This window comes from Silurus aristotelis (assembly GCF_946808225.1).
Source record: "Silurus aristotelis genome assembly, chromosome: 5".
Taxonomy (NCBI): Eukaryota; Metazoa; Chordata; class Actinopteri; order Siluriformes; family Siluridae; genus Silurus; species Silurus aristotelis.
In genome coordinates, this window is record NC_139578.1 from 929,785 (window position 1) to 943,847 (window position 14,063).

At 47.1% G+C, this 14,063-nt stretch overlaps 1 protein-coding gene across 9 annotated transcripts in view; it reads left to right on the forward strand.

Annotated features, from left to right (window-relative positions):
• kmt2cb (lysine (K)-specific methyltransferase 2Cb) overlaps nucleotides 1-14,063 on the forward strand; it is a 54,400-nt gene that overhangs the window by 36,666 nt on the left and 3,671 nt on the right. For 3 of the 9 annotated variants that reach the window (XM_083542479.1, XM_083542482.1, XM_083542481.1), the window contains exons 36-55: nucleotides 127-333; nucleotides 1,311-3,113; nucleotides 3,195-3,502; nucleotides 3,941-5,559; nucleotides 5,658-5,769; nucleotides 6,634-6,712; nucleotides 6,797-6,860; nucleotides 6,942-7,174; nucleotides 7,270-8,748; nucleotides 8,840-9,040; nucleotides 9,716-9,883; nucleotides 9,973-10,114; nucleotides 10,197-10,344; nucleotides 10,544-10,722; nucleotides 10,798-10,928; nucleotides 11,013-11,226; nucleotides 12,066-12,190; nucleotides 12,385-12,483; nucleotides 12,597-13,761; nucleotides 13,863-13,999. In XM_083542479.1, coding sequence (XP_083398605.1) covers nucleotides 127-333; nucleotides 1,311-3,113; nucleotides 3,195-3,502; nucleotides 3,941-5,559; nucleotides 5,658-5,769; nucleotides 6,634-6,712; nucleotides 6,797-6,860; nucleotides 6,942-7,174; nucleotides 7,270-8,748; nucleotides 8,840-9,040; nucleotides 9,716-9,883; nucleotides 9,973-10,114; nucleotides 10,197-10,344; nucleotides 10,544-10,722; nucleotides 10,798-10,928; nucleotides 11,013-11,226; nucleotides 12,066-12,190; nucleotides 12,385-12,483; nucleotides 12,597-13,761; nucleotides 13,863-13,999 — 8,613 coding nt within the window. Of the gene's footprint in view, nucleotides 1-126; nucleotides 334-1,310; nucleotides 3,114-3,194; nucleotides 3,503-3,940; nucleotides 5,560-5,657; nucleotides 5,770-6,633; nucleotides 6,713-6,796; nucleotides 6,861-6,941; nucleotides 7,175-7,269; nucleotides 8,749-8,839; nucleotides 9,041-9,715; nucleotides 9,884-9,972; nucleotides 10,115-10,196; nucleotides 10,345-10,543; nucleotides 10,929-11,012; nucleotides 11,227-12,065; nucleotides 12,191-12,384; nucleotides 12,484-12,596; nucleotides 13,762-13,862; nucleotides 14,000-14,063 lie in introns of all 9 variants that reach the window. The other 6 variants (XM_083542480.1, XM_083542483.1, XM_083542485.1 and 3 more) reach the window with 2 other exon arrangements.

Genomic DNA, 14,063 nt, shown 5'->3' on the forward strand with positions numbered 1-14,063 from the left:
TTTTTTTAACCCACTCTAGCATAATAGAATAATTATTAGTTCTGTACAGTCGTTAGGTCAGTCGTCGTGTGTTTGAGGATTGTGTACACCGGCACCAACAAACTAATCAATGCGTCTGACATGCAGCAAAAGGCGCGGGATAACCGAGCGGCGCTGCGCATCAACAAGGTCCAAATGTCCAACGAGACGATTAAGAGGCAGCAACAGCCACAGGCCTCCCAGCCTTTGGAGGTGTTCGATCCTGCAATTCCTCCTCTGGACCCTGAGCTTCTGTTCAAGGATCCTCTGAAGCACAAGGAATCTGAGCAGGAGCAGGAATGGAAGATGAGACAGGTATAAACACGACTGGGTTTTTTTTTTTTTTTTACATGAGGCATATGTGTAAGCAGAAAGAAAGAAAGAGGGGTCGGACATGATACAGAACCCCTGGAGCACTAAGAGTTTAGGGCCTTGCTCAGGGGCCACAAGATTTGCAATTTGGCAATACTGGGGCTTGAACCCCTGACCTTCTGTTTAGTAGCCCAGAGCCTTAACCATTTATCTGACTTTCTTTCTGACCAGTGCTTATGAACTAGTGACTCCGTGAAAAAAATGAATGTTATATTTTATTTTTGACCAGTCTGCTTGAAATACTTGTTTCATTTCTTTTTATATAAATAATTACGAAGTTCTCGTTTTCTGTCCCCTTTTTATTTCCGTCATTCGACATCGTTTTTCATCAGTCGGTACAACGCCTGGAAAACGAAGTCATTTCGCTTAAAGCTTGTATTTTTATCACTCCATTACCATTACTTCCCGATTATCGTCTCATCAAACCCAATCTGCCGAACGAGCAAACGAGGGGGAAAAAAGAAAGAAAAAAACAGCGTGCTGTGTGGTTGATTGCTTTCTACAGCTGTTGTAGATTAACAGTCACGGAAACTTGCTTTGCTGTAAAGATTTCGCTTAATTGTATTGTGGCTGTTCTTCTGTTTCCTGCGAATTTAGCGCACTTTTGTTAATGTTCGAAAGGAACCATTTATTATTTCACTTCGCTAAACAGCGCTTAGGCTTTAATAGGACCGAATTACAAAAGGTGTTTCACTGTTTTGTTTTTACTGGATTGATGGATTTGTTCACGAGAACTCTAACGTAAACGTCTCTAGGAGAGCGTAGAGGACAAAAGTGAATTACATATATAATTATGATTGTTAGGAACTGAACAAATTTGATAGAAAGTCTTTTTGTCCATAACTACAATTTCGACAACCTCATTTTTACCATCTTTACTTGTTTTGCCCGTATTTGACAAATGTTTCATTTTATTGCAGCAAATGAGACAGAAAAGTAAACAACAAGCCAAAATCGAGGCAACACAAAAACTTGAGCAGGTGAAAAATGAGCAACTTCAGCAGCAACAGCAGCAGCAACAGCAGCACCTCAAAGGAGGTCAATCTGACCTTGACTGCTCTGGTGGCCTTCAGAGTCCTGCTTCATCGCAGTCCAGCAATGGAAACATGTCTCCTATGCAGCCCGCCTCCAAGAACGGGTTCTCCAAACCGCTCCCTGGAACTCCCACCGCGGGTTCCCCAGATGACGTCTTTTTACGTCCTCACCCTCCACCCCTGTCTTCAGGATCTCAGCCACAATCTCCACAGATGTTCTCTCCAGGCTCTTCCGGTTCGAGGCCATCATCGCCCTGGGATCCTTATGCGAAAATGGTGGGCACACCAAGACCACCACCAAGCGGCTCAGGTGCCGTCCGTCGGAACTCTGAATCTGGGAAATCACCCCGGAGTCTCTCGGAGGAGCGCGGAAAACCTTCAAGTGTACACGAATCTATGGGTTCACCAACAGCCCTTAATGTCGATCCATATGCTAAGCCTCCAGATACACCAAGACCTGTGGGTTTAACCGACCCCTTCCTTAAGCCTATGTGCCCCCCCAGGGTGGGTCCGTCCATCGAAGGGAGGCACATCATTGGTTCTCCAGGGCACGACCCATTCTCCAGGGGGGCCATGAGAAAGGAAGCGTATCTACGTATGCCTCATAGCAAGATGATACTTTCGGACCCCTATGCCCGCCCTTTACTTGCTCCCATACCAGGAAGTAATGAATCGGGGTCTGTCCAACCTTTTAAAACCCCCATGCCACCTCCTCAGCCTCAGGACTCAAATGCAGCCATGCAATCACGAAGAACAGATCCTTTTGAAAGACCAATGATGCCCCCTCGTCCTGCAGAAGCTTTTACACAAGGTCAACAGAGTGACCCTTATGCGCATCCTCCACTTACTCCTCATCCCGAAGCGTTTGAGAATCAAACAAGAGTTCCACGGCAACCTCAGCCTCACCCTTTCACGCAGTGTACGCCAATGGGACATCAGTATTCACGCTCGCCCTCAAGCTCTAGACCAGAGTTCCCTCATTGTGACCCTTTTGCCCAGTCCCCATACTCTAACCCATATGCTCGAATGCCAGGAACGCCGAGACCACATGACCCTGAACCTTACTCCCACCAGTCTGCACCTTCTCACCCGGTCATGATGAACCAACCGGCACAGCAAACTCAGAATCGCATGTCCTTGGATCCTTATGCACAGCAGCCTGGAACTCCACATCCAGGGGTACCAGAACGGTTCCCCAGACCCCAAAATTACCAAAGGAACCAAGACCCATTTAATCACCCTCCTGCAATGGTTCGGCCAATCGCATCAGATCCCCATGCTCAACCAGTCGGAGTCAGTCAGTTGCTACTCCATGATCCATTTGCCCAAGGTCCTAGGACACCTCATCCTGGAGGGGCAGCCCGACCAGGACCCATGTCCACTCAGGATGCCTTTTCACCACCTCAGGTCTTGATGCAGGATACATTCACCAGTCCAGGAGTTTCAGGGTCTCAAACTCCACGACACCCTGGTATAGGGGATGAAAACATTATGTCTCAGTCTCCATCTAATCAGTCAAGCCAGACTCCGTCTCACAATCCATTCGAACAGGCACCGATGACTCCTCATCCTCAGTTTGCAGAAAACAGGGAGCAGCAAGGGTTAGGGCATAACATCGTAGCAATGGGGCAACCAAACTCTGAGGTTCAAACTGTTCCTCTGGCGGAAGCTGAGGAAAGACTTAGACAGGTACAGTATACCACGTTTTACTTTTGTAGTTTATAACGTGAAAGGACGGTATCTCAACATTTCCTGCATCTTTGTGTTTAGCGTCAGAGGATTCGAGAGCTGCTTCTCAGGCAGCAGCAGCAAAAGAGTGCCATTCGTCAAGAAAAGAGCCCACAGGAACAATCCATGCCTATGACACCAGGAACTTCTCAACACTGGAGTCAAGAAGCCAGAGGTCAACAAAACGACATATTCAACCGACCACCTCCGCCATATCCTGGTCCAGGAGCTGTTAGGACCCCTCAGCGATTCCATGGACCATATCCAGGAGATCAGCGGGGCGCTTTTCCTGATGGGCAGTTCACAAGATTTCCAGGAGACAATCATAACCTTAGGCAACCAGGACCAAGGTGGGTGCACTCCAAAGACTCCTTATTTTAAGAATAAAACTACGCAAGAGCAACTAGTAACTTTTAGGTTTGAAAGTTGCCCCGTAAAAAAAAAAGCTCAATAATTTGGTCCAAAGCTTGTTTAATGTCACATTTATTCCCAACCTAATAAAAAATTATAAGATTCTGCAGTATAAAGTGTTTTTATACAATGTACTTGTTGCTTTTTATAACAGTATGTTGTTCTGTAGTTCTTTTTTTAAACCTTAGGTATGTTTTCTTATTTTGAGATCTTACTGCACTGGCAGATCATTTGACTTGTTTCTAGTCTGGATCTTCTCATTTATTTCTAATATTTAGACGCTTGTTTTTTTGGCAGCGTATCTGTTATATTACTACATACTGTAAAAGAGATTTTATTTTATTTATTTAAATAATCTTTTCTTTCCCCGAATATAGATTGAGCTTTCCTGCTGGTATTCACGGGCCTGGTTTAAGAGCACCTATGAATCAAATGCAAGATTCAATAATGGAAGGTCTTCCACAAATGAGGAGGTCCATGTCTATAGATCTGGGGAAGTCATTAGCAGGGAACCCAATGGGATTACAGCCTTTAGCAGCTCAAGGCATGCATATGCAGCAGCACAATATCATGGGACAGCCGTTTATAGAGCTCAGACACAGACCTCCTGAAAGTAGACTCCGTCCTCCCTTTGGACCTTCTGTTCTGCAGGGGAACCGAATGGAATTACCTTCACTTCAGCGACTGCCAAGTTTCATGATGGGACAGGAAATGGGCTTCTCAAACAATCTGGGTCCTAAACCCATGGATTCCAGTATAAATCAAACTCAGGGCATAGGCGGTGGTGCAGATGTTCACGCAACAATAAGTATGGAAAACTTGCATCAGGCTAATGCTCCTCTAAGAACCGGGCAACTTTCAATCATAAGGTCAATGAGCCAACCTGCTTCGAATGTGACTTTCAGTGGAAATGCTTTCACTAATTATCCCACAGCATCTTCCGGACCATCAGGTGAAGTCGATTTGCCTATAAATGAAGGATCTGAGGAGAAGATTGACACAGATGATTCAGCTGTGAAGGACCTTGAAGATGTTGAGGTCAAGGACCTGGTGGATACCGATTTAGAAAACCTAAATCTTGACGCAGATGATGGAAAAGATCTGGATCTGGAAGCTAACGACCTGCACATAGATGATATATTCTTGACGTCTGGAAAGTTTGATATAATTGCCTACACTGATGCGGACTTAGACCTTAGTGAAGATTTGGATCTCAACGTCCCTATTGATGACCACAACGACAGCAGCGACCTCCAGAAGGAGCCTGTGGAGAAGAAACCTGAAAGTCCACGTGACGGATCGATACCTTCAGATTCATCGTCTGCAGAAGTTAAAACAGAGGGAAAACCTGAAGTGGCATTAGATAACATCAAAGAAGAAGATAATCAGGTTTCTTTAAAAGCAGAGAAAGATATCAAATCCGAGGTCAGTTCTGGTTCCTCACATGAATCTTCTTGCAAAAATCTTGCCGTCAGTCAAGAAGACTTCAGAGGTAGCATTCAAAAACCTGGTGTTCACCCTGATGCTACTCCAGTTCTCTCTGGCTTACTGGTCAACGTGCCTTCGGATAGTAAACAAAATAAACAAGAGAACTGTGGCCAGCAGGTGACTCTACAGGAACCTGGTCTACAACAGGCTCTTAATTCTCTGGATCAAGGAATGAATTCTGGCCTGGTGGCAGACCAGATGCTTTCTGCTCCGAGTGAGGGTTCATTAGACCTCCATCCAGGTTCCATCCAGGATCAGCCCTCAGGTTCTGTCTTTTCCGCGGATCAGAAGGACGCTTTGCTCTCGGTGGAACAAACGAACGATCTTCCTCCGAACCAACAAGCCATGTTGTTACAGCAGGGCCAGCAGAATCGGCCGCTGCTCCTGGAGGAACAGCCGCTTTTGCTGCAAGATCTTCTGGATCAGGAGAGACAAGAACAGCAGCAGCAGAAACAGATGCAGGCTATGATCAGACAGCGGTCCAGCGACTCGTTCTTCCCTAATATAGGTAGAAAAACGGGAGTGGAGATTTTTTGTAAATAATTTTTGGAATGTATCCGTATAAAATAACAGGTTTATGTATAACGATCTTTTTTTTTCTTCTAGATTTTGATTCCATCACCGATCCCATCATGAAAGCGAAGATGGTGGCGTTGAAAGGAATTAATAAAGTGATGGTTCAGAACAATATGGGAATGCCACAAATGGTCATGAACAAGTGAGCGCTTTCTCCTCAAGCCATGGTTATTACAATATCATTTGATACAGTGCAGCGTTTAGCAGGGTTTCCACGGAGTCTTTAAAAGTAAAAAGCAAAAGAAAACGTTCTTAAATCATTTTAAACGGGTCTTAATTTTCCATCAGGGTTCCTACGCTTCTTGGAGGTACTTGAATTCAATGTCGTTTAGCAGAACGGTGCTTTGATCTTCTCAGTAAGTTTGTTAGGAGTGTGTCTAGATACAATGAAACGCTAGTCAGATAGCAAAACATATAGCGAATTAGCAAAAATGCTCATGTCCCCCTTACTGCTAGAATATTTGTTTTGGGATTTTTAAACCTGACATTGTTAGCGGTGTTCGAGTGTTCTTTGTTGCGGTACTACACCGTATTAATAAAGTGTTATATGTACAGTCAAGAAGGAGGAGCCCAAAATATGAGCATGCTTTGAGTACATATTATAGCGTGTATAAAATGTTTCAACGATTATTTATATTTATTATTTTTAGTTTCTGGGTATTTTGTGCTCGTTATTCGAATTCAGTATTTTATTAAATTACTTTGAACACGACCATAAAAAAACGGTCGAAATCTATTCAAGAATCTATGCAAATGAGACCCACAGGCAACAGCCAATCAGCTTTCTGCTATTGGCTTGACTCTCTCACGGATTGTACCACAGACAGAAAATGGATTCGATTTTTCGCTTCGCTTGTAAAAACAAACTAAACAGAATTTTACGGTCATAAAAAAAACAAAAACGGTTTGAGGTCTTAAATTTCATTCTTAATGGTTCTAAGAAGGTCTTAAAAAATCTTTAGTGAAACCTGCAGAAACCCTCCCTTTTTACACTTTTTCTTTACAGATTACCAACAAATGCTCCAGCAGGTCAGGGACCACAGGCTTCAGATGGATGTGTTCCTCCTCAGCAAGCATTGCCCCAGGTTCAACATTTTCACTCTCATTTTTACAAACTTTACAAAAAAACAAGAAAACATTTGCACTAACATTGACTTTCTTTGATCCAGGATGGCAAACTGGCGCCGTACATGACCAGACCCAGTCCTCCAAGTTTTGGCCAAGGATTCACCAGTGAGGGTTTTTCCAGACGTACCAATTCATACGTTTGTTTTGTCAGATTGAATCTTGTTACTTATTTGTGCTTTTTTTTAGACGAAGCCCAGAAAATACAGTATGAAGACTGGCTTCGGGAGACGCAAAAGCTTCTCCAGATGCAGCAGAAGTTTCTTGAGGAGCAGATCGGCGCTCACCGGAAGTCTAAGAAGGCTTTGTCGGCTAAGCAGAGAACGGCTAAGAAAGCTGGACGTGAATTTCCCGAGGAGGACGCTGAGCAGCTGCAGCACGTCACCGAGCAGCAGGGCGTGGTGCAGAAACAGCTCGAGCAGGTGACACGTAGATTCGGCTTTTACATTTTTTTTTAAACCAGAAGAAAAACGTAGACGTTTTTTCATCGAACGTTTTTTTTCCCCCCATCCATTAGATTCGCAAACAACAGAAAGAGCATGCTGAGCTGATCGAAGAGTACAGGGTGAAGCAGCAGCAGCAGGGCGCCATGATGCCGATGCCAAATCTTCCAAACATGATGCCACCTGGACCTGTGAACCAACCCGTCATGGGTCCGGCCATGCCCATGCAGATGCATCCGAATATCCAGCCGAATATCTCCAGCGTTCCAGGCTGGCGTCCTGGAGCTTCAGGCCCGGTTCGACCTCAGATGCCGGGTGTAATGCCTCCTCAGATGATCCAAGGCCCTGCTCCTCAGCAAACCTTAGTCAGACCCGGACGAGTCGCCAGCGAGTCTCCTCACGTGAATTTCGACGACACCAATCCTTTCAGTGAAGGCTTCCAGGAGCGAGAGAGAAAAGAGAGGCTTCGGGAGCAGCAGGAAAGGCAGAGGGTGCAGCTGATGAAGGAGGTGGAGAGGCAGCGCATGAAACAGCATATGGAAAGCGAGCATCAGCAGCAAGGCCTCCTCAGCCAGATGCCCTTCTATAACCAGAATTTACCTCAGGAGTTCATTCCACAAATAGAGGGGGCAGGATTTCCCCAGCAGGCAGCCATGCAGCCGGGGATTGGAGCTCCTTCTTCTTCTGGACCGATGATGGGAAATGGCTCTTTCGGACAGGGAGTAAGACCAGGTTTTGCCCCAGATAGCCAAGCACCACATGGATCTCATTTTGTTCAGGGGCAGCTCAGAGCCCCGGATCGTCCTGGACAGAATCTGATACAACATAACAATCCAGGTTTAGAATCATCTCCTCATTTTCCACCGAACTTTCCCGGCTCTGGTCCGTCCCTGATTCAGCTTTATTCAAACATCATCCCAGATGAAAAGGCAAAGAAGAAACGAAACCGCAGGAAGAAGAATGACGAGGACCCTGAATCTTTAAGGGCACCTTCTACACCGCACTCTGACCTCACTGCCCCTTTGACACCCTGCGTATCAGATACTTCCTCCACACCCACCAGGAACCCCTTGGTTTTTGGAGAGCACGAGCTGTGCGAGACCTCCCAGCCTGGTTCTTCAACACCAGGCTCTCAGAGCAGCCAGCACCACTCGGAGCTGGAGCGGCAGCTTTCCGAGGGAAGCTTCTGCGCAGCGTCCGAGGTAGCTGCGTGTCAGCAGGACCTTCACGACAAAATTCTCTCTAACATTAAACTGGAAAGGATTGAAGCTGACTGCCATGGTCCAAAAGTTCCTGAAATGAGCATGGGTATGGGCGTAGTCAAACTAGAAGGGGACAAGGAGGGGATGTCACCACATCCCACAGGCCAGAGTCCGGCCAGAAGCTCGAAGGGAGATGGTGGGAACGAGCTCCTGAAACATCTTCTGAAGAACAAGAAGACCCCTCCGCCGGCATTGCCTCAGCAGAAATCGGAGGACAGCATGAGGTCGGAGGAGGAAAACTCGATGGACAGCAAGGTTCTTCTAAGACAGAGCTCCATAGACAGCAGTGGGGTAAAGATTCCTTTTCATCTCAAAATGTATGTGATGCGCTGGTTTTTTGGGGGGATTTAATTTTTTACATGCTCTTCTACTTTTTCAACAGACCTTCTCAGACAGCCAGCTTTCGTTCAACCCTGACTTCAGCAGCCCTTTAATGTCCGAGGACAAGAAGAAGCAAAGGACCAAGCGTACTCCAAAGAGTGGAGAACGTCCGGCTCCTCGCTCTAAAAAGAGGAAAAAGGAGGAGGATGAGAGACAGGCCATGTATCCCTCAACCGAATCCGTAATGTCTAATCTGAAGCAGGTGAGACACGTGGAACATCTTTGGCCTCCTGGGATCTTCTTGAAAAGTCTCAGGTCCAAGAAAATACCAACTACAGTTATTTGTATTGAGCTTTTTTTTATTTTATGGCCGTCGATTAATTTGGCACAAAATAAATTCATTAAATCAAATGAAATTAATGGAAAAATTCAATGAGTTTTTATTTGTTAGACCCCATTTGGGAAATACAGACGTGTATATAAGTGTGTGTGTGTGTGTGTGTGTGTGTGTGTGTGTGTGTGTGTGTTGGTTACAATATTTTGCAATATTAAATGTTCTAAATTTGAATTGTCAGGATTTTTTCCTTTGAAGTGGAATTTTTGAAGCTGGACATAAAAAAAAAAAAATGCAAAAAAAATCTGTGTCATTGGATTGGATTAAAAACGGTAAAAAATCGTGTTTACGGTACGGCTCGAGTGTGAGGCAGGGACTAAACAAACTTGCGGTACGGACCGAAAGCCCTGTACCGGAAAGGTTTGGTGCAAACACGTGTACCATTACGAGGCCATTTCTTTAGATTTCACATCAGTAGACATCAAGACATCAGCGCTGTGTGTGTTAATTAAACTGAAATAAACCCTCCGGAGCTCGTCTGTCTCTCCAGACTCCTCACCAGCTTTCTAATTTCTCACACTTCTCTCTTTCCCTGTCTAACAGCAGCAACCCTCTCTCTTGCCCCTGATGGAGCCTCTAGTGGGTGTCAATTTTGCCCATTTCGTGCCCTACGGAAGCGGGCAGCTAGACGGGGAAAGCCGTCTTTCGGGCACTTTCGGAAGCGCCTCGTTGGACGGGATGTCTGATTATTACTCCCAGCTCATATACAAAGTACGTCAGAGAAGCAGCGGGTCAGAACCCGGGTTTTTAGAATGTATTCGACTTGGCACGTGATGTTTATCGGTTCTGTCTTTCAACAGCAGAACAACCTGAGTAACCCTCCGACGCCTCCTGCCTCCCTGCCCCCCACTCCTCCACCTGTGGCTCGTCAGAAGTTGCTCAATGGCTTCGCCACCACTGAGGAACTGTCCAGTAAACCTGCTGTTGTGGGCGGCCATGATGGTGAGACTCAAACACCAAACCCTCAAACAGGCTTTTTGAAATGCACATGTACCGATTTTTTACGTATAATGTTTTCACTTAGTGACTAAAGGGCTGCCTTCAAGACCACTTCATGTACCTTTTAAGACTGAGGAGGATCTTATCGCCAGAGCTCTCGCTCACGGCCCCAAAACAGTGGACGTACCTGCCTCGTTGCCCACACCCCCTCACAACAACCAGGAGGAGCTGAGGTAAAGCTCAAACACAACAAATTTAGCACCAGTGCTTTGGAATCTACGCTACAAAGATATGATTCAGTCTCATTAACTTAAAAACGAGCTCCCTAATTATGTTTTTAAACAGTTTGCGTTGAAGTCGTAAGTCTTGAATTGATCAGGAGTTTTTGCAGTGTAAGCAGATTTTCCCGATCCTGTTTTTTTTCCCGTGCAGGGGACAGGAGCACTGTGAGGACAGGGACACGCCGGACAGTTTCGTTCCCTCCTCGTCTCCGGAGAGCGTGGTCGGCATGGAAATCAGCCGCTATCCGGATCTGTCTCTGGTCAAACAGGAGCCTCCATCTCCGTCCCTCTCTCCAGTCATGCCCATGTTCCAGAAATCCAGGGCGAGAGGTAGTTACATCTCACTCCCAGCACAAACCACGCGCACATTTATACCGGCCCTAAAACTCACACTGGTCTCTTTAGACTCTGAGACGAAGCTGAGGGAGATCAAAACCGAGCCCTCGTCCATGTTCTTCGGCTCTCCGTACGGAACGCCGCAGAACGGCCCGGGCCTGGTCTCCATAGCGATCACGCTGAAGCCCTCTGCCGCTGAGGTGAGGACGCACGTCTAAAGGACGCAATGAGGGATGGGTGGAAAAAAGGTTCACGCGTTTGATTAGATCCTTTTCCCGTTTCAGAACATCACCGACGTGGTGGCGGCCATCGCCGACCTCATCCGGGTGAAGATCCCGAGCAGCTATGAAGTGAGCGGCGGACCGTGGCCCCACGGCAGCCTGGGTACCCATAAGGCCATGATACACGGTCTCGATCTGCGTCCGGCTCAGGGTCACGCTGCAGTACGAATAAACTCACAAGCAGGAGCCCAACATCAGAATCAGCACCTGGATAAGAGTGAGTTCTGTTCAGCTTCTTTATCAGATGATTATAGAGACGCTTTTGATTTGCTAGCGTCTCTCTGATTAGCCTTTAGAAAGTACTTCAAAAATTCTCCAGTTCAGTCTTTGAGCGACAACCGGATTTGCATTATAAAATGGGTTTTTTTTTGTTTTTTTTGCCCGCAGTATTTCCAACTGTGAAATCCAATAATCACAAAACCTTTTTACTAGAATCACCGGAGGTGGGAAACGGGGGGGGTGCAGTCTGTCTCTAATTGTTTTCCCATCATCTTTCACACAGATGATTATCCGCTTTAATGATGTTTGCTAACTCGGGTGCCTCGTTATTTCTGGGTCTGAGCGCTCCTTGTGGATCAGGTGATGATAGAGAGAGACGCTGATGGCTCTATGATTACAGACGCTAATGAAACGTGACCTTCCTGGCTTTCTCCAGTCTGTTTATCTGTCGCAAAACGTTGGGTATTTGCTCAAACGCTATCGGATCAAAATCTGGGCGTAAGTGGGAATTTTAGCGTGGAGGCCATGCGGTCGTTACATGACCTCTGTTCCCAAGACGATCCGAAATCAAGTCAAATTAATCGATGACTCAATTTAATCAATATAATACATTTTTATAGATTTTGATATATTATATAAACCCAGCAGGCATTTTATTTTCAATTGTTTTACAACTGTTGATGTTCACACACGCTAATAATAATAAACTGCATTAATAAAAAAAACGACATGCAATTTGATTTGATTTTGCACTTCTTCCCCCCTAAACGTATTGAAACCGAGCCAAGCCTTGAATTCTCTGTAACACATCTGACCGTGATTTTGCGGTGCTTGCAGGTCCACTGAGAAGCAGAGAGCAGTACCGGGACAGTTCGAGCAGCCCAGGTCCGAAGCCACAGTGGTGCCGGCATTGTAAAGTGGTAATCCTGGGGAGCGGTGTCAGGAAAACCAGCAAAACGCAGGTAAGAAGGCTTTTAAACGCCTTCAGAATTCTCTCTGATGGAATATAACTGGAGTTGAACAGTGATTGGCTTTCAGGATTGCGCGGCTGCAACTTAGCGGCGGAAGTCAAATTTGCGATTCATTACATAGACCTTGTATGGTGTTTGGTAAAACAGCAGGTATGATGGATTTCTTCCCTCCGTTTGCTCTGCAGGACTTTCAGCTAAGCTCTGATGGAGATCTGGTGTTCTGCAGCCGCAGTTGCCTCATACTGCACTTCTCTTCAAAGTCCAAAGCCAGTGGTGACACCAAGGTTCGTTTCTAGACGTTAAATTTGCAATCCAACAAATCGGTTTAGAATCAATGAAATGAAAGCCACACACACTTCTGTTGGAAAGTTCATCCTTGGTGTTTTTGTGTCTCCAGAATTCTGTGGCCCTGCTTCCGGATGGGTCGGTGAAAGAAAGTCCTTCCAAAGCACAGCACCAGTACAACAACAACATGTCATCTTTAGATGTCCACTGTTTGGCGCAGCTTCAGCCCAAGACCTTGCCTTCTTCGCCCTCTCAGCCTGGTCTCCATGTCCGTCTTGCTCCACCAGAGCCTCTGAAAACGCTGCCCAAGCTAGAGCCGAGCGTTCCCGAAAGCCAGAACCTTAAAGTGACCGTGAAACTCAAGCCTCGTTCCCAGAACCAGTCCGATGAGAAGCCTTGGCACCAAGGGAAACGCTGGAAAGGCTTGCATTGGCGCAAGTGGACGATGCAAATCGTGGTGCCGAAGACCGAATCTCCGGCACCAGAGAAGGCGGTGGAGGATCTCCTGCTTCAGCTGAACTCCTCTCTGCGTCCTTGCTCGTCTCTCCGAGACCGGCGCCGCTGCTGCTTCTGCCACCAGGAGGGGGACGGGGTGACGGACGGTGCCGCCCGCCTTCTCAACCTGGACCTGGACACCTGGGTTCACCTGAACTGCGCCCTGTGGTCCTCTGAGGTTTACGAAACCCAAGCGGGAGCCCTGATCAACGTGGAGCAGGCGCGACAGCGGGGCCGGACCATTTCCTGCGCCTTCTGCCAACGCCTGGGCGCCACCAGCGGGTGCCACCGACTGCGATGCCTCAACGTCTACCACTTTACTTGCGCTTTGCAAGCAGGATGCACCTTTTTCAAAGACAAAACCATGCTGTGCCACCAGCACCGGCCCAGAATCTCCGGAACCGGTGCCCTTCTTCACCTCGAGGACCAGCAGTTGCGCTGCTTTTCGGTTTTCCGGCGCGTCTACGTCCAGCGCGACGAACTATGCCAGCTGGCGGGTGCTGTCCAGCGCCCTGAGCTTGGGCACACCTTCCGCATAGGCAGCCTGCTGTTTCACACTATGGGCCAACTTCCACCTGCCCTGATGCCCCACTTCCACTCGTTCAACACCATTTTCCCGCCCGGGTACGAGGCTAGTCGCCTGTACTGGAGCATGAGGCATGGGCGCCGCCGCTGCCGCTACATGTGCACAGTTGAGGAGCGCCAAGGCCGGCCGGAGTTCTGTATCCGGGTCCTGGAGAAGGGCTACGAAGACCTTCTGCTCACCGACACCTCGGCTAAAGGTGCGTAGTGTGTTCCGTCTGCCATAGATATCAAATTATTGACTAGCATAGCTAACACTAGCTCTGTGTGTGTGTGTGTGTGTGTGTGTGTGTGTGTGTAGGAGTGTGGGATAAAGTCCTGGGCTCTGTAGCAGAACGGAGATCAGAAACGGGAATGCTGCGCCTCTTTCCCATCTACCTGAAAGGAGAAGATCTGTTCGGTCTCACCGTATCCGCGGTGACACGTATCGCCGAATCGGTGAGCAATCCTAGACAACAAGTCTCGATTTTGCCTTTACATGAGTCACATGTTTGACTTTTTT